The 24,997-nt window shown below is 37.4% G+C and overlaps 1 protein-coding gene across 1 annotated transcript in view; it reads left to right on the top strand.

Annotated features, from left to right (window-relative positions):
• ME1 (malic enzyme 1) overlaps window positions 1-24,997 on the top strand; it is a 185,934-nt gene that overhangs the window by 82,630 nt on the left and 78,307 nt on the right. Inside the window, exon 6 of the mRNA XM_074861959.1 lies at window positions 23,350-23,453. Coding sequence (XP_074718060.1) covers window positions 23,350-23,453 — 104 coding nt within the window. The remainder of the gene's footprint in view (window positions 1-23,349; window positions 23,454-24,997) is intronic.

Raw genomic sequence — 24,997 nt, 5'->3', positions numbered from 1 at the left:
TACTCGAATTAGTGACTGAATGGTGTCAAATTAGATATCACCATCAATATCATTATGCTTTAGCAGAAGTAAACAAATGTTATACTATAAATGATGCAAGTGTTACAACTCTATGCATGATAAATGTATCAGTGATTTATGTGTATTATAGCTAAATAAAGCATTCCTGTACCAGTAAATCTAGCTGGGACTTCTACATTATTGTGTTGGGCGTGTGCATCTTCAGCTTTATACACACACCTCCACCCCTGCCCCACTGGGATAATTTAGACAATACATCATGAAAGCATTACTGGAATGAGAAATAGCTTGCTACCCTCTCTGTATCCCTCAAGAACCCCCTTCTGAAAACAGACAGACTTACTTGTGAGATGTATCTGAACACTGTAGCACATAGCCATATCAAATCACATACAAATCTCATTAGTTATAAAAAGTTTTTATTCCTCGTTTGAGCAGCTGGGCCAGTTATCTAATCTATTATTGAATGTTTCTAGGCAGTTAATTGCATCAGCTACTTCTGACACCGTAGCAGGATTTACGTTTTGTTTTTATGCTTGAGTTTCATTGTCATTTAAAATTTTTCATAGTGTATTATTGTCTTGAAAGATATCAAACGTACGTATGTACACACACACAAATAGCAAAACAAGCTTACACATACCAGTAGCTCAACTTTCATGTCACTGTTCTTGTGACTAAACAACGAGTTCAACGCATATGAAAGAGTGGCAAACCTGAATTATTACAAATTGTGCAAGCTGTGGTTTGCTGGTGCTTTGAAATATTCACTTTCTGATAAGGAGGATGTCTTTTGTTGTTTCACTTTGAAATACGGATTCTTATTTTAGGACCATATTATGAACTGCTTCAGTTTAGTCGTACAGTGCAATTAGAGGCTGAGTGTGTTTTAGTCCCCAGCCAGCACAGTGGATAGCAGCATAGAACAGGACTGCTTCTGTAGGGGGGCTTTTTGTTCCTGCCTATGTGTATATCAAGCTCAGACATGCACACACTGCCCAACAGTCTAAAATCCCCAGCTAATTTACTGATACAAGAGACCTTAAACTAAGTTTGAATGAATGGGAGGTTTGGTAAAGAGTTATTCTTGTTGGTTTTTTTCAGTGCTGTAGCAGATGCAAGGAATTATATTAGTTTACAGCTCAGTGCCATTTATGCTCATCTGAGATTTTGCAGGGGTGAGAAGTCAGCAGCATGAGAGAAATCAAGGCTGCGAATCATGGTTGGGTTATGGTCAACTCTAAAGGCAGCACAACTGCTTTCAGGATTGTGCTAGACTACACTTCAAAATGTAGAAGTTTGGTGGATTTTTCCTGTGGGGACTGGTTGCTGATGTTTAAGCATTTATCTAGTAGCTGTAACTGGGAATGAGACCTCTGAATTCTGCTGGTGGGTTATGAACAGGCAGGACTCTATTGGTGTACCCCTTGTCTGAAGACACTGCATGGGCCTAGTGATACTCATTAAGTTGAGCTTGGGTGCAGTTCTCTGGCTAATTCAAAGTCAGGGATCCTGGGGCACCAGCACCCTTAATTTCTTCCCTCTAACACACTCCCTCTCCCCAGCAGCATATCCCTGTTCCCTCCCTAACACTGGTGTTTCTGTAACCAGGTGGTGAGCCACTGCAGAGAACTGAAATGGATGAAAAGCGATCACATTTTGCTGGCTAAGCTGGTTATATTAGGTCAAGCTGCTGTGGAATTGCACTGCAATTCCTTATCTTAAAATCTAAACCTCTTGGACAAATAACTGTATTTTTATGCTATATTTTCTTACTCTAGCCAGTATTTTCCATAATAAGACACAATAGAAATCACTTTCATAACTTGAGCACATATAAATAATAATTATGCTGAACATGTTTTTTGAAATGTGCAGATGTTTTCTATTTAGATTAGTTCCTTTTCCCTTTCTGTGGGGGCCTCAGTGCTTTAAAATATGTTTTAAAATATGTATTTTTGGCAACTGTAATGCAGTTGTGCACAACCTGCAAATTCTCCAGAAAGATTAAATCTTACTCTAAAGCAGATTGCAAGAAAAACTTCACAAATTCTCATCCTGTATTGTTTTGTTGTGTACAGGACCCAGAACAGTAACTCTGAGGGGCAACTCACTCAATTTCTGATGATAATTAAAATCCTTGTTACTGTTAGCTTTAGCAGAGGTGTTTTTAGCTGGGGTATTATCCTGCTACTCATAAAAACAAGGAGAGAGAAGAGAGGCAAATAAAGCATTTTTATACAATTGCCTAGATAATAAACAAGAGAAATGGAAACTGCTTACTTTTGAGTAAAAATTGACATAGTAGAAAGGCTTGCGTGACCAAACTAGTAAATTACTCCATGTAATCAGTGTGGGACTGAGCGTCCAAAAGAAGTGTGGTTGACCACTGCCAAAAATAATACGCCTGTTTCATAAGTCGTTGACAAATTGGAGGCAAGTAGTCGCTGATAAGACATTTTTATCCAAAGCATTTAAAACATTATTTGGAGTATTAGTTATTTGCTACAGACCATGACAGTCTCACTAAAAGTTCTGCCTTACCCAGTAGCCATGTATTTTTCAGGTGTGAGGATGGTGCTTCTCAGGTGGGGTTTCAGTCCAAGTAAAACATACTCAGGCACCAGTCTCAGTACTGATATGAAAGTGTTGTTGGAAATCCTGAAGTGATGTGATCTTTGGATTCTGGACATTCATCTAACGTTATAGGGGTATATGTTAATCACCTTGAAATGGTTAAAGAAAGAGAATGCAGAAGAAGAAGTAATAGTTGTCAAGGTACAAGCAACTACAACTTAATGGAGACCTACCTGAAACACATGTAGTCAGCACTGTAAGTGGGATGGTTTAGGGAGGATAGAAATAATCAAGCTGAATCAAGGGAAAATGTTTAAACATTAAAATGTGAATGATTGCTACTTAAAACATGTTATTAAATTCTCACAAAAGAAAAAATGTTGAGGCAAGCCTGTTGGTTAAAAATCAGCCTGGCTTACAGGGATGTGAAAACTGGCAGTTTAAAAAACCCCCAAAACCAACAAAACCCCATAATAGAAACCAAGTTTAAAAACTGGGCTTATAGGCAATAAAAAAGCAAAAGACAGTAAAGAAAAGAAAATTAATCCATATTAATTATGAACAGTAAGAATGAAATTTTCTGTTGTTCCTGATGCTTTACTTTAATTGTGGTACTTTTAGAAGTATCAGATTATCAGTATAAGTATGGTAGATATTTTTAAAATGTCAGTTTTATCTATCTTGGTGAGAAGTCTTACTTTCCATTTTATTAACAGCAAGTGAATGTGTTAAACAAAAGCTTTAAAAATTCGTCAAGATCCTTAAATTAAAATGTCCAAATAATGCTTTGGCCAGTTCTTTAAAAAAAAACTCTGGTAAAAGCTTTCTGGACCATGATGAGCTGGCTGGGGAGGAAGTACTGGGGCTTTTTAAATATATTTGGGATGAACTGAGAAGTTCAGGAAGATTGGATGAAAGTTAAGGCTCTTAATTAAAATACCATAGTCCTGGTTGCTCTAACCTTAGATAAAGAATTGAGTAAAATCAGAAAGTTTGAGTAATCAAGAATGAAGGGTAAAATAACTATTGCTGATTAGTATGGGCTTATTAAAAACAAATTTAATCTAATGTTAAAGTGAGTTTACAGATTTTTAGTTGACTCTTATTTTTTACCTTTGAATTTATCCTGTTCCTTTTAAGAAACTGGACCAATGAAAAAACAAAGCAGGCCTCCTGTGTTACTAGAGAAAATGCTATTTAAAACATATACTTCTGTGAACAATAATAACATAGTTGTGATTTTATGGTATTTCAGTTGTTTTTTTTTTTTCCAGCTCTGCAATGTTTAATATCTTTATCAATAACTTGGTGGCAGTATTTTTAGTGTCCAAGGGTCATCAATGAGCCATGTATTGGTTAAAGGACTATTATCCAGCCAGAGCCGGAATTAAATCTGGAAAGACTGATGGCTTATGTCATATAGAAGTCAAACCAGTGGTGAAAGGGTTTCTTCTGACCATAAAATTCTTAATCTAATAATGGACACTGAACAGAAGAATGAGAAATGAGTTTATTTGGTACCTTACAAGAGAAGCTCTGACAAGTTCAGGGCTGCCAGAGCAATCCTGGAATGACTACATGCGTAAATTCAATACTGGCGATGGCCCATTGTGTGAACTTTGGAAAGATTAATTGTGTGTTAGCATTGAAATGTAAACAATTAACCATAAATTTCACCTAAGGTAGAAAGCATTCAACTCTTTTAAACAATACTTTCACACAACATGGAAAAACCAAGACAGCTGGTATTGGAAGAACATTTTACACAGGCAGTTTCTAACAGAAGGCATCTTCGTGTCCTGGAATTCCTTGAGAGCTGGGACAATGGCCACATGCCAGTTATCAGGATTGCTCAGGTGTCAGAAGTCACTCCAGCTGCACCTGTATGGCTTCAAAGAAGCTGGACAGGCAAACCTTCTCTTGCCGTGGGTAGACATAGTTAAATAGCTGTCTGGTCATATATATATATGCCATATATATATATATGCCATTAATTGATGTCATCTACCTGGACTTGTGCAAAGCTTTTTACACTGTCCCACATGACATCCTTTTCTGTACATTGGAGAGACATGGACTGGATGGATGGAGCACTCTGTGGATAAGGAATTGCCTGGATGGTCACACTCAAAGAGTTGCAGTCAATGGCTCAGTGTCCAAGTGGAGAGCAGTGATGAGTGCCGTACCTCAGGGATCAGTGTTGGGACTGGTGCTGTTTAGCATCTCTGTCATCAACAAGGACAGTGGAATTGAGTGCACCCTCAGCAAGTCTGCCCACAACACCAAGCTGTGTGGTGAGGTTGACACACTGGAGGGAAGGGATGTCATCCAGAGGGACCTTGACAGGTTTGAGAGGTGGGTCTGTGCAAAACTCATGAAGTTCAACAAGGCCAATTGCAAGGTCGTGCACATGGGTTGGGGCAATCCCAAGCACAAGTACAGGCTAGGTGATAAGTGAGGAGACCTGTGGAGAAGGACTTGAGGGTATTGGTGGATGAAAAACTGAATATGAGAGAGTAATGTGTGCTTGCAGTCCAGAAAGCCAACTGTATCCTGGGCTGCATCAAGAGAAGTGTGGCCAGAAGAAGGTGATTCTCTCCCTCTACTCTGTTCTGGTGAGATCCCACCTTGAGTAGTGCATCCAGCTCTGGGATCCCCATTGTAAGAAGGACATGGACCTGCTCGAGTGGGTCCAGAGGAGGCCATGAAGATGATCAGAGTCTGGAGCACCTCCCCTATGAGGACAGGCTGAGAGAGTTGGGGTTGTTCAGCCTGGAGAAGAGAAGGCTCCGGGGAGACCTTATAGTGGCCTTCCAGTACTTAAAACAGGGGTACAGGAAAGATGGGGAGGGACTCGTTATCAGGGAGTGTAGTGATAGGATGAGCGGTAACGGCTTTAAACTGAAAGAGGGTAGATTTAGATTAAGATATAAGGAAGACATTCTTTACTGTGAGGGTGGTGAGACACTGGAACAGGTTGCCCGGAGAAGCTGTGGATGCCCCCTCCCTGGAAGTGTTCAAGGCCAGGCTGGATGGGGCTTTGAGCAACCTGGTCTAGTGGAAGGTGTCCCTGCCCATGGCAGGGGGGGTGGAAGTAGATGAACTTTAAGGTCCCTTCCAACCCAAACCGTTCTATGGTTCTGTGATTCTGTAATGTACAGATAAATCATGACAGTCAGATCACTTTTTGCAAATAGGTATCTGAAGCAGTTCTTTATTCGTATAACTGTCAAATACAGAAATTTAAGTATTGAGCAGTGCACAAGAGAGAGAAACATGCCGGGCAGCTTCTCCTCCTTCATCTGCCACACTTCAGGGACTTGTGGGCTGCTATTTCAAGTTATTTCCTGCATGCTTACTTAGGAATATTTTTTTCCCTTAACTTACTAGAAATATTTAAATGCAGGAATGTGACAGTTCTCACAGTTGCCCTAAATAGGTCAATGAGCATGACTGGGCTGGCAGCTCCGTCTGTTCTGGAGGAATGACAGGCATCCGTGGTGAAAGACTGAATCCAGAAAAACTGAGGTGCAAATTCAAGCTCAGTTCTTCAACTTGGGCTAGTTAGCTTTCTACATTTACCCAAATTACTTCCAATTATCATAAGAACTGGTACCAGCCTTCCAAGATTCATGTTATTGAAAAATACCTACCTATGCATGTGCAAATGGAAAGTGTTGAGAAAACAGAACCCCCCCTGCTTTTATTATTCATATTCCAACCAAAATAGAAACCTGGACAGAATAAAGCTAAGTATAGAGGAAACCTGCAATTTCATATCTTATCAATCTAAAGATATAAATATATCAAACAAATCATGTAAATTGTGTACAGCTGTAGGGATTTCTAAATAAAAGACAGTTAAAATTGGCATTCATATGTAGATGAGTGGCACTTTTATGCAGTTGTTTGTGTAGTAAATGTATTATGGAATGCTTATGCTTTCTGAATTTAAAAAGGTCCTTTTGCCTTCCCCTTGAATGATGGTTGTTCAAACTAGAGTTTCAGTGATTATCATTTCAGTGATATTTTACCGTAAAATAGTAGTAGCATTTCCTGAACTCTATGAATAGAGATTGCTCCTGTCTATATAAAAAGGATCTATTTTTGTATCATCTGGTGCATATATGGGAATCTCGTTTCTAGGTTATATTCTCCAGTGTGTTCCCTAGTAGTTTTGTTATTTCTGAGATAGAAATGACACTATGCATGATCAAAACAGGATACACAGCTTTTCATTTAGCTATGTTAAAATGTCACTGACCAAATTGGTTGACTGAGAGAGGCTTTTTCCCATGATCCAGAAAATAGTCATGCCGAGGAAGGTGCTGAAAGATAATGCTGTGGCCCTATGGTGCTGAATTCCAGGCATGAAAATTTGTAGAACTATTGATGGAGTCAGTCTTCTGTGTTTTTTCTTGTCAGTCAGCTACTGTCTGTCTATGCCATTCTGGTAGTAGATAATTGCACTCTCCTTCACAAATTAAGTTCTCTTGTACAAGTGAAATTTTTTTCCCCCTTAGATCTTGCTTCTAGATTCTTCCCTGGTAGTACATTGCCAGCACTTGAACAAAGGAGAAAATACATCAATATTCCTTTTTCCTTCCCTTTCCCCACTTCCAGTTGGCAAGAAAATATTGTGGTAGGATATTACTTTTCTTAGAGTCAATGTCATGAATCATTTTTTCTTTTCTCTTTTCAGTTTTCAGAAGTACTGAAAAGTAAAGTAATTTCTGAATTACAATTCTGTCTAGTCCATTGTGCAGAAGAAAAAAACTCACATTTTTTTAATTTGGAGGAATTGGTAGTCTCCTTTTAAATCTATTCAGTTATTTGGAGTGGACTGAATATGCATTAGAGGAGGGAATGTACAAGTACGATCTGTTTTTATAGATGTGTCTTCTAAAACTGGGGAGTTTAGAGTAATCTTTCCAGTGTGTTTCAGAAGATTCCACCTCTAAAATAAATATGGCATCACCCATCTCTCCTAAACATGCTTTATTTAAACAACAGGGACACCCGAAACTGTGCCGATGTCTGTATTAGACTTACAAACCTGAAAATTGATCTGGGGAAGGGATGGTACTTACGAGAGCCACCATTTCCCATTAGTGCAGGGGGGCATTGGATGATGTGCTTGAATTTATCAGAAGTATCTGACAGCTGATGCTTTTCAGTAATTTTTTGGAGCGCTTTCCTTTTCTTGGTCTTTAATGTTCTCTTAGTGAATAGTTACAATATGCCCGGTAATGCATTCACAACTTGAAAGCTTCAAAAGTTATTTTGACTCAGTATTAACTAAGGCATGTTGGAGAATTTGTAAGTGTAATAATAAATCTAGATTTATCATTTGAATATGTTTCTGCTGTACACTGCTGATTTGTTATTGACACAGGTTGAACTCAGTCTTTTGACTAAGTTGTAGCTCCTTTTCCCGGCAAAAATATTATTTTACATGAGTCTGTTCCGCAAATTCCTAGCTTTCTATTTCTCAGGTGTTGACTCTTGTAAGCTCACCAGGTTGGTTGTCAGTAGAACACATAGAAAGTAATAAAACAGATGAGGAAGAGTAAATGAAATCACAGGCTTTAGGCAACAGACAAGAAATTATATCAAATAAGCTTGCTTCAAGGGAAACTTGAAATAAATTGAAAAATAAAGGTTTATGTATGTGATCTTGTGGTACATTACATATCCAAAGCAATAGCTTGACAAGACTAGTCTACTCTTAGAAGGAAATATTGATCAAGATTGTTAAGTTTTATCAGAACAAGAGGATAGTTTGCACAGGTTTTTATACATGCTATTGAACATACAGTTATTTTAAAATGAGTGTAATATGGTGACAAAACATATTTGCTATTTATCATGAAGGCATCTCCTTTTTAATATAAAAGTTCAATTGCTGCCAAAAATGCTCCAGATTCTGGGTAATAGTTTTTAGGTGGCATATTCAATGAAGGACATAGTTAATTATGCAGCCATGAAGTATACATACTGGAAATGTAATTCATGAAAAAAAGAAGGAAAACACCTGTATTATATTTAAATATTCAAATGGAGTGGCATTTTTATTGTTACAGAGGAGTTTTCAATTTTATTTTTATTATTGCAGAGGAGTTTTAGCTAGATATTAGTGCTTTATCCATTGCACATTAGAAGCATATCATTGGTGAATGCTAACATCCCTCAAGTCTTCTTTGGGCTTTTATACATATCATCATTTCTGTATTTTCTTCACATGTATTTAAAATTTCATGTTGGCCTTTGTAAGCCATATGTTATCACTGCTGTTTTTGTCTCATTAGTATTTTCATAGCCTGAATAATTTTCTGTTTGTTGTAGACATGAGGTGGGTACTTCACAGGATATGATAAACTTTATTTTTTCTGTAGAGTAATCATAGAATCATAGATTAATAGAATGGTTTGGTTTGGAAGGGACCTTAAAGATCATCTAGTTCCAACCCCCCTGCCATGGGCAGGGACACCTTCCACTAGACCAGGTTGCTCAAAGCCCCGTCCAACCTGGCCTTGAACACTTCCAGGGAGGGGGCAGCCACAGCTTCTCTGGGCAACCTGTTCCAGTGCCTCACCACCCTCACAGTAAAGAATTTCTTCTTTATATCTAATGTAAATCTACAGCATACGTGATGAGAGGAGGAATGAAGTAATACAGAATTCTGCTGTATTTATTTATCTTTATTTCAATAATCATGGTAAATGCTAGTTATTCCTATCTCAATCTAACCATAGGTGCATATTCAGACTTGGCATTCATTTGTGTGGACGTGTTTGTGCACACACAGTTACGTCCATTACATCATACATAGAGTTAATATATCTGGGCTGTTAGAAAATTCTGTATTTTCACAGGGCCCTGTCATCAACAGAAATGGTAAATTGTTACTGGATAGAGAGGCCTTTATTGCACAGAATATTGCATATTTTGGAATACTGTTGTTTTATTTGGAAACCACATTTCCTGTTTTAATCTTGTTAAATGTGTCAGTCTGCATGGTAGCTTGCATCTGACTTTTGTCTGTGCTTTTTTTTCTCCATATGTTTCTTTACCTTCTGTCCAGATTTATTCTGAGAGCTATAATCAATTTTCACAGACTCTCTTTTTTTACACATTTACATCATATGCAAATGTGATGTGTCCAGGCATGCTCACTGACAAGATGCATCAAATAATGCTCATGGATAATAACAGCAAGAAATAAAAAAAAAAAAAGGAAAGGACTTAAAAGCTTACTAGCCAAACAGTTGCTGTCTTTAGTCTTAGGAAAGGAAAATGGCTCATTCTTCCCTGTTGGCTTTTCTTCTTGAGCCAGTAAGAGCTCAAAGTCCCGCTGAGGTTGACATCAGCTTTGAGTGAATGCCAAGGAAACTGATGTTAGCAGTTAATGTTATCTGTTAGGTAGCCTTAAAAATACAGGTCCATAACATTTAAAGAGACCTCTTGCATCATGATTTTCTTGCAAGAAATCAGTAATTTGCTGATGGTGTATTTTACACAATTATTTTCATTGGTTTTAAGAGTGGATGTTGCTATATTTCAGAATTCACTTCTGCAATTAAAAATCTAAGGATCAAATATTAATTTTTTACTGAATACTCAAATAGTAAATTTCCTCATTTATACTTTGAAGTATATCCTCAAAACTGCATACAGCTTTAGTCAGGAAGGTTTTTTTACCCTCTATGGCCTAAAACCCTTGCCTGAAATGACTGCAGCATGTTGTTGAGATGAGGTTACAGGGAGGGAATCTTGAGTCTAAATTTACCAAAGATACTGAGTTTTACAGTGTGTTCAGTATTTTGAAGACTGCAATTTGAAGAATCTGAGTTTGTCTTCTATTTTGTCCATAGTCATCTGCAATTATTTTTTTTAATTACTATTTCTTCTGTATCTTCTGCCTTACTATGTATTTCCTCGGTTTTATTAAACCTTTAGTAGAAGACTGTGTATAACTTCCTAAGGGATTCATTCTACTAATGATGTATTAAGAGAGCTGAAATAGAAAATGTTGCCTACCCCTTTTATGAAATACTTGTGTACAAAGGGGAGCAGCATTTCCCACCATGTTAACTGTTTGACTTATTTGCAAATGTAAATCATTTGCTATATACCATGGCATTCCCACTGGAATGTATTACATCACCTCCCTTGTTTTCATGTAGATGCTTTTCTCGTATTTTCTTAGGCATAGCTCAGCAGCTATGAGTACTAGCAGTTTTACCAATAAAACTCAAATATAAAAGGGCTTCTCTTTAAACATTTTTCTCAGTTTCATAACATGCATGCTATCAGCATTTTGTTTAGTGCTGCATTCACTTGTTCTTTAGTATAATAGTAGAAAGATACTCTGTTTACCTTACTACTATTATAATGCTCATCTCCTTTTACCCTAATACGGGGATGAAAAATATCTTGATCTACATTTCCTTTCAGCAGCAAATATACTTACAGTCCTTTTAAACAAAGCCCTAGTTTTTTTTTCACCGGGGGCTTACTCTTGTCGTTGTACGACTAAAGGTTACTGCAATTTTTAAAACTCATCCAATAGTTCTAGTACAATTAAATTAAAGGAGGCTTTCAAGTTCATATTATCTTTTTAGTATGCATGTTGTATAAAATAATATATTATTGTATATTTCAGTGCCAGAGTTACATCTACCATCGTCCTATATTGCCTCTGCTTAAAGTCTTCTTATACTTTCATAAAATACTAGAGATTAGTATTTGCAACCTTCTTGTAACCATCTAGCCTTTCTATGTTGCCTGTGTACTGAACCCAAATCTAGACTTTTCTGGTATACCCACATAGGCAGCAATATTTTTGCTTCTACTGTCTTCCCCATACTTAAGATTCAATGGAATGGACAATTATAAACTTGTGTTTGAATTACTAGTCTTGAGAATCTGGAGCCCCATCACCAAACCTGGTAAGCTCAGAATGACTGAGAAAGAGATGTGGAGCCTGAGAGTCATCTGAACCTGAGCTAATCATCCTAGGCTAATTTTATGAAGAGGAGCAGATGCTTCTTCTTGTAGAGTAGCTGTCTCAAATTGATCAGATGAATTGTATTTTAAAACTATCTTTTTTGTCTGTTGACTATAAAAAGAGCTTAGACTAGCTTAGATATTGAAATATCCACTATAGGCTCTTAAGTTAGATAACATGAATTTCATACTCAGTTTGCACTTCATTTGCCTCTCTGTGCATCTGACATGTTGTGGCTGTGTGGCTCAGGAGGCTTCTATAGACTAAAACTTGTTTTTGAACTTATGTCAACCTCTCATTAAACAAATACTTTTTTGAGAAACGACAGAAATTTTTTGAGAGATATCATTCTACTGCTTAGTGTGTGAGAAGACCTCAGCAATTGTCTGTTACTTTTGATCCAATGTCATTTTTTAAACTTTGCCATTTTGGCTAGGAATATATTGTATTCTTTTTCTGAGACTGTTAATTTATTTTTATGAAATATGCTATTTATGATATTTCTTTTGTGACATATTCTGTTTCATTAGACCATGGAAAATGTGATGAAGCCAGGTGGTGCTTCAGATTTCACATTTACCAAACAGCATATCGGCAATGATTTTTAAGACCCAAGAAGTTGAAGAGGGGAGGGTTTTAGCGGAAAGAACATGAATGGTGACATGGGATTTAAGTCTCGGTTTCAATTGACATTAGAAAGAATGAGCTGTGTACCAGTGTTACCGGCAGTTCTGTCAGTCCATTTCATTTCTTCTTACTTCACTTTTCAGCACAAGGGGTTCTATAAAAGAGGACAGAAATTAATATCTGGCAATGCTTATTTTGGATAGCATGCATGAATATCCATAGACCAAACTGATGGCAGACTTTATTTCAATATACATTAGACATTTCCAACTCTTCATACTCAGAAGACAGCAACAGATAGTGTTTGTTTTGGTTGGCTTCCATTCTTTCTGAAATAGTAACTGCTAGCTATCTGCCTCCTCAGCAGTTTGACAGGCAGTGGAGAAGACAAGAGAGGGAATGAGCCATAAATATAGCTATTATCACAAAAGGTGGGATAAGATGCATCTTTGTGCCTCCATAGAAGTCGGCCTAGTGTCTGGAACAAAACGTGTCACCTGTTGACCGTAAAGGTGCTCTTACAAATGTTGGCCTTGCACTAGCAGATCTATTTTGTGCACAGAATTACTTTTCCCTTTTTTCTTCTGGTGCTAGGACAGATATATAGTCAACAGCTGAGATGCCAGCACCGAAATAATATCACCAGACTTTTTTAATAATTGCCAGTCAGTCAAAGGGACAATGTTGATTTGTGTAGGAAGAGGCCAATCCATTTGGCTCTAGTAAAGAAAATGGATGAGTGTCAGCACAGGGGACAGGGATGTCAGAGTCAAAGATATCTTGGTGATGGACTATGTGGGAGTAGCTTATAGAAGTAAATGAAATAAATAGACATAAGTTTAATAGAACTGAGAAGAGCCCGCAACAAGTGGTGGAGATTTATAGTTAAATGTGAATGAAAAATAAAATCAAACCAAAGTATCAGAACTGTTGATATAGAAGTAAGATGTACTGATAATATGAAACAAGATTTTCAGTTTTATAAATGGTGTATCTGCTGGTATGTTAAAATTCTGTTCAATTAACTATGTGGTGGACTCAAGACACACTTTGTATGCTGTCAAAATGTGTGAGCTGATACAACAATATGTGTGTTTCACACATCAAAAAATTATGTTAGTAAACATCTTTTTATTAATAGAATATTAAAGATGAATGAAAATGAGATCTTTAAGACTTTTTTTTTATGTTTATGTTATCACTGTCATTTACCAGATGAAGAAAAATTAGTAAGATGGAGTTCTGAATATTATTACTTAATAGCAATACTTTACTGATATCCTCTTTAAAAAAATAAGTTTTTGCTCTTCTTTGATTCACTTTGTTGGTGGTGGTTTGTTGTGATTTTTTATTTTATTTTTTTCATTTTTTTTGTCTGGTTTTGAAAGCTAGACGACTCATTGTATTCAGACATTTCAGCTGCCTGTCCTAAGCAAAAATTGGAAACGTCAGTGGATGAAAATGAAGGGAGTGATGTGTGCTGGTTGCTTTGCAGAAAACATGCAGGAAAGTTTGATTTATTCAAAGTGGTTGTACCACCTCAAGCAGCTATATCTTGTCATACTCTCCTGATTAACCTGAAGAAGGTAATCTATTAAGATAGCTACACTCCTGGTAACTTGCAGAAAAGAAAAAGAGCTTCTATAAAAAGTTTCACTGAGGCTAGACTTGTTTTTAGGGTACTGTATAAGCTACTGTGGGTACTATTTTGGCCCTTCCTAAACATTATTGTTTGGCCACCTTCTGTGATATATTATAAGCACTTACTGCTGAACCCTCAAGTAGGTACATTCTGTCAGCATTTTGGGGTGGAGATCTGTGTCCTCCCTCATGTTTTTGGTAGCAAGGAACTTTGGAAGTTCGGTTGAGGTAATCTATTTCTTCTTCCAGTTTCTGTTATCCGTCAGCTGTATTTCAAAATGCAATATGGAGGGTATTGTTAAATGTTCCTTAATCTGTGGCAGGACATGCAAATTGAGATTTTAGCCATTTAGTTGCTGGGGCTCATGAAGAGGAAATGATAGTCATTAACTGTATGGGGGCTGTTGAAAGTCAGTTGTGTGGAGAGCTTAATGGTTGGTCTGAGCCTTTTCTGGGATTCTGTAAAAGCTTTTATAGAAAGTAGGTGTCAGGTTCAGCACAGGAGATCTGTTACATGGTCCGAAAAGTTTAAGAATAAAATACAAGAGACTTGTCAGATTACTTTGTTTTCTGATTATTATGTATATGTTAAAATATTAATAATTATGTGGAGCACGATCTGCTAAAGTCCTAAATGATGTCGGATTTTTCAGGACTATTGTTTACTTAATAGGCAAATGATTAAGTTTTTCAAGAAATGCCACTGTCATGCAGACAACCCTTTGTTTTCAGTTTTACTGTATAAGAGTTATACATCCTAAAATTGGGTCTGATAAAATGTTGCTCCAGACCCATGGTTCTGAGTGTCTTCCAAGTTCCAACTCAAATTACAGGCATTTGTGGAATTGGCATTGTCCCTATCCCTTCAGACAGATGTTAACATAAGGAGAGTTCTCTGAGACTGATAAACATAATGCAGAGTATTTATCTTGCTGTTTATTTTATTTTTCTTAAAATAAACATTCTCTGATCTCCTTACTAACTCAGCTAGATACAGTTCTGGCAATGTGCTAGCCAATTAGTGCAGCAGTACCACCTTAGTGTGGTGATGCTCTTTTGTTGCAAAATCATTTGTAACCTCCTGAGGAAGAGGCAGAAAGCAGTATTCAGTGGGACTAATGTGTCATGTCTAAGAAAGAGAGAAAAATTTGTAGGGAGAGGAGCAGGCTGTTGTATGAGCTCTGTTAGTGGGAACCTGCACTTTTCAGGGCTTGTCAGAATTGCCCAGAATGGAGTTTTCTCAGGGCTGGTTGGGACTAGTGATTCCTCTCAAGGGCTTCCTCAGCCCAGGGCATCTTTTAGCCACTCTTGACTTTATCCTGTTACATGAGAGACGAGGGGTTTTTCTCTTATTTCATTTATAAAACTCTTTCAAAAAGTAATTGTCAAGCTGAGGAACTGGGAGAGGTTTTTTAGCTTAGTAGCACAACCAGAATATATGCATTGAAATAATACCTGTAACTATTTATGTGCAATCACATACTTTTGTCTATGGAGAAAAAGACAGGTTATAATCAGATGATGATGAGGAAGAAGAGTTAGAAAACCTCTGGTGAACTTTACTTAAATTTATCTAGGGTCCTTCAAACAATAAACAAGGATAAAATGAAAATTTCTGGAAGGTTTTGTGCTCATTGTCCCTACAAAACTTTCAGGCATCTGCTGGGAGGTATAAATTCAGCACTTCTTAAGAGTTTTGCAGTAAAGAGCAAATGAAATGATCATTGAAGTGTGTCACTGTAGATATGTTGCTTGTCTCCACTTAGTGCTCATCCCTGAAATACAACCATCTCTCTATTCCACCCATGGTGACAGTGCCCCGTTTGTACAAAGCATGCCATTATTTTCAGATTGGCACAAGTCACACAGAAAATGGATCTTTCTATACTTTTTCTTTTGTATAAATTAAGGAAATTCCAAGATTAGAACTTGTTTCCCCTTCCTCCTGGTAATCAAGTGCCTTAGTAATGACCTGCTTGGCATAGCAGCTACTTGGTCTAGAAGTTAAATGTAGATTTAAAGGAAGGACCTGATGCATCCGTGTGGTGGTGGTGGTACACAAGCATGGTACTAGGAAAAGAACTCTAGTGCTGGAAAGGTCAGCCTAACAAGGACTTTATGATTTTAGTTTTGAAGCTAACTTTCAGTTGACAGATGTTGGCACAATTGTATGTTTATGATTGAAAACCACTTTAGTTTTTCATTTTCTAGTATGAAAAATTGAAAACTAACTTGCTGGCTTTGAAGGCAGTGGTTTTTTCTCAATTACAGTACTTTCATAAACAACATCTAATCCAGTCCTGAATAAAACACCTGCTTTTCTCCTTAGGAACAGCATGTGGCTTGTGCTGCAGATTCAGTGATGGCAGTTGTATGATATTTGCTTCTAATGCTTTCTAGAAGTTAAGCTGGTTGAAAAGCATCAATATAAGCTGTTTTGTCTGAAAAAAGATTCTACTGGCATTTAAATTTCAGGGAAAGACAATTCTTTTTTGTTTTATCTGTTGGCTAACAAAGATGTAGCCTGGAGTATGCCTCACTGCTCATCGGTATTCCCAGGTGTCTCCTAATTGGAAACTGTCATAAAGAACAAGGTGTGCAGAACAGTTTTTGCTAGATTCTCCAATTAATTTTACTGCAAGAAATTGTTTTCTCAATCTCAGGTGGTTGGGAATGGAAAAGTCAGTCTAGAAAGGAATTTCCTTAGGAATATGCATCATTGATGGGCACCTGACTGTAACCAGTATTGTGAGTTTCAAGTGCTTGGAAATCTTGAATTACACCTAAAAGCCTTGAGATAAACTTTTGATTTCTAAAAACTTTTTTATAATTTCCAGTATTTTGGAGGTAAGATAACAGAGTGTCTCAGATGTACCTGACAGACTCAAACCAGTAGGCAACACTGCTACCCACCCCTGCACCCTCAACAGCCCTTGAGTTTTTCATCCATCACTTGATTCTACAAACTGACTTGTGGACACAAACACCAACACGCTGTTTGAGTGGAAGAGCTGACAGCACAACAGCCTCTTGAAAAATCTGGTGCTTTTGCCCCTTGCTGCAGCAGCTTCTTCTCTTTGGATTTTGCAGTTGGTGCTCCCTCCCTAACGATGTCTCACATAGCTTGCGCTATTTCGTATGTTTTATGTATGTTTATAAATGTTACCATTAGTGGACTGAATGGTCTTTAACTTGCATGCTCGTGCAAGGGAATGAATTTGACTTCCTAGGAGAGCCCTTCTGGTACCCACAACAACGGAAGAAGGGATGCAGGCGGACCGTGCCATGCAAGAGGGCTGAAGGGATGGTGCCCGCTCTGCACGCAGCCTGCCGTCTGCCTGCAGCCCTTGCACACTGGGGCCTTTATTCAGTGCCACATACATGTGCCAGAAGCAGCCCACAGAATGTCCTTGGCACAGCCTGGCTTTGTGCAGGCTCTTGCTTGGGGAGAGGCTGTGGTAATTTCATAGTGTATTACAAGATTCCTTCCTGAAGCATTCTTTCCAGCCATTAGAGTGATTGGTTTTTTTATTATTTTTTTGTTAAATTAAAGTTTGCTGGAGCTAACAATTTTTCAGCTGGGTAAAGTTATCTGCACGCATGGGAAATAACTGGAATATAAGCAGTGGGGTTCAGTGTGTAGTCAAAACTACAACTGGTAATTTCTCTTCAGGTTAAGAAATAAGTAAGCTTCCTGAGAAGTCAGCAAGCAAAGGATGTAAAGGTCAAATTGACAGATAAACAACCTTATGAAAGGAAAGAACAAGTTGGATTGGATAAGTGAAGCTTGTCTTTAAGGAGAAATAACTGAAAACGCCTGGTGTAGCTGTGCAAAACTATAGGATCACTATGCACGTATGGAAGAGAACATTTTCTCTGTATTTTTTTAGCACAATCTTAAATTACTTTAAACAGAATTTGAAATACTGTAACTTCTTTTCTGTTACATTAGGATATTGCTTTATCAGAGTATTAATATTTATATTTTGAACTGTCTCAAAAATACATAATATTCTTTGCTATTAATTGTTTTCCACAGCAATCATTCCCTTACAGCACTGTATTTAGGATTGATGTCAAAGGAACATTATGAATGTATTATCTTTTAAATTCTTGACTGTCTCCGGTCTAGAATTTTGTCTGGACAGACAATGGACAGTCTTCAGTGATGTTTTTAGGGTTACAGATGGAAAAATGTTAATTGTAGTATAACTGTTATCTGCATACACAATGTCTTTGACTCTCAACTACTGGCAGCCACTTGGATTTAGAAAGTCTAGCAGGGTTGGACTCAACTTTTTAAACTCATGTCCAATGTGTGGGGTTTTTCCTCCTTATTTATACCTAGAACAACCCATCGTGACATCCATTTTTTGGCTTCATGTTTTGGGATCATCCTGTCCTATAGGGAATCCCCTGGAGGAAATCGAGGTGCAAAGAGAGGTGATACTCTGTATGCCAGTACCTGCCTGTGGGGATGTCCAGATAAAGTGTTAGCTGAGACTCCCAAAGATGAGGTCTCCTTTTGGGGAGAAACAGAGAAAAATTGACCCCTTTTTCTCTTGTGCCGGAGACCCCTTGCAGTTTGCATATGTGTTAACAAAGGTCTAGTCTTTAGGTAGGAGGGGCCATGATCTCTTCTTAATAAGTATGTCACGGGGCCAGTGTAGTTCAGAGAAAACAAAATTTTAAAAAAATCTTTAGCTCTCTGATTATGAAACTTCTTTTTGTAAAGTATTATGCATCATCAAACCCAATTAGCATCAGTGTTACTTGCAGCATTCAGCACATCTGAAATTCAGTTAACATTTGGAAACACAGAATCTGTTACAGTTTTAAGGCATCATTCTGTATTTCAGACTTCAAAATAAGCTTATTCAAAGAAAAAAAGGCTTCATAGTCTAATATAAATTGAAATCTTATACATTCTTCCTAATGCCATAAAAAACACTTTGCAGCTGTAAGCAGTTCTTGCAGGACAGAAAATTGTGATTCAGCATGTTAGTGCTTGCAAACCAATTTAAATGAACACAGATTGATTGCTGGGTAATTAGTACTGATAGAAGCTGAAGTTAAGTCCAAGATGTTGACGTTGTTTCTGACTGGCTAACTCTTTTATTGGAAAAAGTTTCACATCAAGTGAAATTTTAATCCTTTGGAACCAAAAAAAAGTTTGAAATGTCTTGACTTTCCTGGAGAACAGAAATTCCCCTGTGCTCACCAGCCCTTCCCCAACCTGTGAAAAGTGAGACAAGAAGTTTACAGAAAGAATTTACAGTGTATTAATGTAAGAAAATATGAACACTTGAAAAAGCAGCAGCATTCCCCCAGTTTTCTCGGTAACTGTGTGCCCTGTTAGACCAATCATACTCTGAAATGTATTTCATTTCTGGCACGTGGCATGTCTTTGTCTCAGAGTTTCTGATGTCCCATACAAATGTAGTTCTCCTTTAATTTTATAACTGTAGCTCTAATGCAAATCGTTTTGCATCGTAGAACTGCTGGAGGGTTTTTGACATTTTAATGGCATGGGGGGAGTTGCTGCTCTGAAGCATTACTGTAGACCAAACACTTTCTAGGTGGCACTGAGAGGTTCTGGATGCTCTCTGCTGCCATCTTTGAGAGTGGAAAGGCTCAGTATCTTGCAGTTCTTCACCTCCAATTTTCCATGAAGCTGTTCACTAAAATATATATCTGTTCCAAAGAAATGTCTCAGTGCCAAGGTTGAGAATAGATGACATTTCAGCATGTTTGTTCTCAACTGATGAAATATATGTGTGCAGTTTTCTGTTTCTTGCTCGTTTGGCTTTTGTAGCTAAATTAGAGCCAGGTGCACAGCTCAAGCCTTGCTTGAACTTTGATGGTTTGCTGATCTCTTTACTATAAGTGTGCACAAGTAAGATGGTATAAACGGCTTGCCTTTTTCTTAAAACCCCAAAGGTCATTACAGTTTTAATATGCTCAGGTGGTGCTTCAAAGAACTCTTTGTTATTTTACACAGCTAATTCTAAGTAGATCTACATGATATTTCCAGTACCAGAACCTCAATTAAGCCCTTTATTCTTGTAAAACCTTATTTGTTAAAGTTTGACTGTACCACATTGCTAAACCTGTGTTTTGGAACTTTTTTTTTTTTTTGCCTAGAGTAAATGTGTCTAAAAATAAACTGGCGTTAACTTTTTCAGTATCATTTAATATGCATAACAAACCGACTAATCTGAAAAAAGCAGAGTTATGTTTTGAAGGAGATTCAATTTCCAAAAGAACAAAACAAAGTTTAAGCTTTGACAACAAGCTGGGGAACAAAAGAAACCTAAGTCATTGAGGAAAAGTACCTAATCATCATGTCAGCTTGACATACTCGATTGTAGGATGGAACTTTCTTTTTGATAATCTGTTTTGAAAGCCATGAAATAGTCGATAGCAAATGTTAATCTCTCAAGATGTGTGAACCCTCTGAAAAAAACAAGCACTGTGGACCCGGTTTGCATGGTGTTGACCTGAATAAGGGGATAATGTGCTTAAGCAGCTTATTCATTCTTCAGTGCCCTTTGGAAAGGGAGCTGCTCCACAATGGTTTGCCACTCGGGGCTCAGACGGGACCACTGTTCTTTTCACTTGCTGAATGTTTCATTCTTTTGTCTCCGCCCCGGGTTTCTTCATACGTTGTTCCAAACAGGACTATAAAGGAACTTTTTGGGGCTATTTCTTGTCGAACTGTAACGTTTGTGAAGCAGAATGCACTGAGCTGTAAAGGAATTTTGAACTCTGGGTGTATAAGTGGCCAAGCTTTTCATCGGAGATGTGTCTCTGAATTAATTGTCTCTGCTTACAAGACTTCCCAGGCTGGAATTTTAAACATACCCCAGAAACACTGTATTAATTGTTTTAAATATTCCACATTAAATTTCGGCATCAAAGATATGTGAATAAATTCAAGTAGCACTCTTATAAATGGAGCTGTTTCAGAGTTCTGAGTTTTAGCATTGGCTATAGATTTAAATGCTCACAGACGTGAATGATGCAAAAGTAGCTAAAGGACTATAAGAGCCTATATTTCAAGGCAGACCCATGGCTTGTTTAGCACTTTTTAAACAGCATAACTGCGAACGCCTATTTCTCTTGAATTTTCACAAAATCACTGCCCAACTTAAGCTGTCTTCTTGAAGGAGTCAGCATGACTCAGTCTGGCCACAAAGTGTTTAGGAAATATGTCTTCAGAATTTAAAAAATAAAGGGACCAAAGATTTTTTTTTTTTTCATTTAGAGCATTTTTTACAAAATGAGAAAACGGACCATGTTTAATAAAAAGCTTGTGGAAGTATGTTAAAAGAGCAAATTAATTTAGGAAGAAGAGTTACAGGAGCTGGAAAGGGGTTAAGTTACTTATGCTGAATTGGACCGTGGAGCATGGGGTATACTTGCACAGGACTTGGAGTAGCAGAAGCCTACTGGCATGGAAAGCTGCAGCAATGGGATTTTAGAAATGAGATTGCAGTTTCTGAGTCTTACCATGATGCTCCTGAAAGAGGCTCCTGCCGCTCAGCAGTTCTGCTTTCCAACCATGTGTGCTTAGTCTGGTGGGAAGCTGGAGACAACTCCCAAGGGGTTTCCAAACTTGTCTTAAGATTTCACATTGCTAAGCAGTTCATTTGCCATTCCTGTGAATTTATCTCCCAGAGAAATAAAATTATGCTTGATTTGTCGGATTTTCTTGAGGTCATTTTCCTGACCTCATTTTCCTGAGGTCACTAGGCAAACTCAAAATGGAAATGAAAAAATAATTGCAGAAATAGTTCTTGACTACAAAATTAGACATGATAATATAAAAAAAAGAAGAGCATACAAAAGAGAAAATTAATGTGGAAGGTCCCTGACATCAAGCTCTTGCCAGTTTTTCCTGCAGTATCTGGAATAGGTACATAATTATGATTTTGATTTGCTGCTACAATACCTAGAATAATGTAAATACACAGGTAAAATTATTTCAGCCAAATAATATGCTACTTAAACATGAACGCTATGTAGAATTGGGGAAGGGAACAAATAAAATGCTTACAATATAATGACTTCACTTTTATTTACAAAGTAATTTTAATTTTGAGCTTTATTTGTTCTCCAATTCAAGCAGTTTAAGTGACAACTTCTGAAAGTCTATAAGTAATGTATTAGAAACAGTTTGTTTTCAAGTGGTGATGAATTTAGCAACAATTTTAGAAAAATCAGCTGAATTTTTGTATTGATTCTTTAAACATACTAATCTGATATCTATAATTCTTATGGAAGTAGAGAGAAAAGTGAGAGAGAGACAAACACTTCTATATGTAGGTCTGCATCAGGATACTCCCAGGGAAAGCAGACTACCACCAAAGGTTTTAAGTTTCCTACTGATCCAAATCAGTGTCCAACTGAGGCTTGTGACCCAAAGGATTTTTCAGTTCTACAACATAGAAAAGCTGTGAAGGGAATTTAGGCACTTTTCTAAAATACAGAAATCAGATTTCTGATTCCCAGCCTGAAGCAGGCTGAGCAAGCTTTCCCACCTTGTTACTTCGTGTTGTATATTGAAGACTCTCCTGGAAAGAGAGGTGGTCTGTATTTTTTTTTTATTATGTTTTCCTAATTGAAGCTGATGTACAAGTTTCTGCAGCCGTGTTGGTTTTGCAAATTGGTTTTGGATGAAAAATGTTTAGTCAAGCTCCTGACCTATTCTGCAAGCTGTTTGGGCATGTGTGGGAGGATTGCACGCTAGATACACTGGAGAAATAAGCTTATTCATTTTCAGAGGCTCATGAAAAATAATAGCAGTGTCTTTATATGAGGGTTCCTGGGAGAGCTGGTGAAAGTGTTGAGACTGGGGAATTGCTGTAGCTGGAGTGAATTGCCAAAAGTGATTGCAAAAACACTTTGAACACATTTAGTAATTCATAAGTTATAATTTGGAAATATATCAGATCAAAACAAGACCTTCTAGTAGCTTGGAAGGAAAAGGTCAAAGGCTTGGTTATGTTTTGGCATACTGAATTTTAGAAAGCAGCACATTTTCTGAATATCAGCTCATCAACACAGATGAAATTATGAGAGATTTGTGAAACATAATGATAAAAGTAAAGAAAATGGCTTTTTTAGAATGTCAGAGCACTGTCAGGATGTAAAGGAAAAAGAGAAAAGTACTAACTAAAGCTCTAAAAGATACTTTTGAAACCTGACTTCCCAGAATAAACTTGTCCTTTTTCACTTGGAAACAATACACTTCCTTTATGACTAGGTGTCCCTTTTCCTTGATACAAAAGGGTGTTTCTTTAATCTCTTTGTTGCATTTCTTCAGTCTTTATGTAGAGGTGGATAAATGGATATGTACTTCATATGCTTGGGTTAATCCTCAAACACTTTATTGTTGTCCCCTTTTTATTAACTTAGAGTGTACTAGTGTAACTTGCTCATATAATAGTTCAAACATTTTTTTTTAACAGGCATTGCTGAAAGATCCTTTGTATATTGGGCTGAGACACAAAAGAATCAGAGGTCAAGCCTACGATGATCTTCTTGATGAATTTATGGAAGCTGTGTCTTCAAGGTATGTGATATATCTGTGCTATTCATTGGTGAATTCCACTGTGAACTTCATCCTGGGAGAAATAAAGGTCAGTCGCTTATGAAAGGAAGACAGAGTTGTTAGGTTCCTGATCATTTTTATTTTGAGCATAGTATTGTATAAGTTTATAACTGCTTGAACTACTCGCCTTTAATATTGCAGTTTTATGAGTTCACTGCATGAGTGGTAAAATTCATCTGGAGATGAGTAAACTCGTTTTTCAAACTTTTTTTTTTGATTTGGATGGTTAAGTATTTGCCTAATGATTTTCTATGCCTAGTGCTATGCCTACGTGATTTTCTCTGTCTCTGTGATTTCATGTGTGAGATGTCAGCAGCCTGAAAGAAGCTATCATACTTGGCAACCCCTGCCTCTGCCCCCACCAAAACGCAACAGGACTAAGCTTTCAATGTTTTCGTTTTAAATGTCATGGTATGGACCTATACCAAGTCAGCTCTTTTTCTTGCTGCTTTTTTTTTCCTGTACAGAAAGTACTTAAATTTATTAGAACATGATGCATAAAATAGTTCTTCTGACATGTCAAATAACACTTTTGCTCATGTTTTCCTTATTTGTTAAAATATTTCAAGTTCTAGCTCTGCATTCAATGTGTATACCTAAAATAACCCAAGTGTCAGGACCCTTAGCAGAATGTTTTTTCTGCATCTGCATCCTAAAGCTGAGGCTGAGTAGTGAGACCTGGAAATGCTTTCCAGCTCCTCAGTCTTGTCTTGTGCCTCATCTGTGTTTTGACTCCATGTTGGGACCTTACCTGGACATGCACATGATTCCTGTGCAAAAGAAACTTGGGCAAGCAGGTAGTGTTGATTTCCATGCCTGAAGCACATATTCCTTCATGTGTTACTGTACTCTTCCCATCACCCCAAGTTGCCTGCCACTCCCTTGTTCATAATCTTGCTATGGAAGTTGCTGGTTTGGCTCTACCTTTTAATGTGTTTCCTTCTCTTCTGAGTATTCCCTTTCAGACAAAAGTAATGCATTTTTACCTTCCTAATAGAAGATTCAGAGCATTAGAAATTGCTCTGTGGACCACGTTTTGAGAATCCCTAACTTAATGCATTCCCTAACTCACCCTTTCTTTAAAATCAACCACAGTTCTTCATACTGAAGGAAATAATCAGAGTCAAGCTGAAGATTATCTCAATAATGTTTGAAGGTCTGCTTGACATGCTCTTTTTACTTAAACATCTTTAAAACTATAATTTTGAGCAATTTTGAGCAATTTGTGTTTGCCTGACCTTCTGAAAGATCACTTCATTCTCAGCTAAATCTGTCGTGGTCTACAATGGTGTAATTTATTTCATGCTTGAAGTGGAGTACTTACAAATTATAATTCAAACTTTGCATGGTTTACTTGTGAATTCTTTTCTCTGTAGTGTGACAACTATATTGATTATGATACTCATAATCAATATAGTGATTGGTGGGGTGGTGAAGGGAAAAGTGGTGTCGTTAAAGTAAAAATCAAGTCCATTTGCTCAATAATTTCATATGTTCCTAAATTC

This window comes from Strix uralensis, chromosome 3, assembly GCF_047716275.1.
Source record: "Strix uralensis isolate ZFMK-TIS-50842 chromosome 3, bStrUra1, whole genome shotgun sequence".
NCBI lineage: Eukaryota > Metazoa > Chordata > Aves > Strigiformes > Strigidae > Strix > Strix uralensis.
The sequence above is the reverse complement of the archived record's forward strand: the minus strand, read 5'-3'. Positions and strand labels throughout refer to the sequence as shown.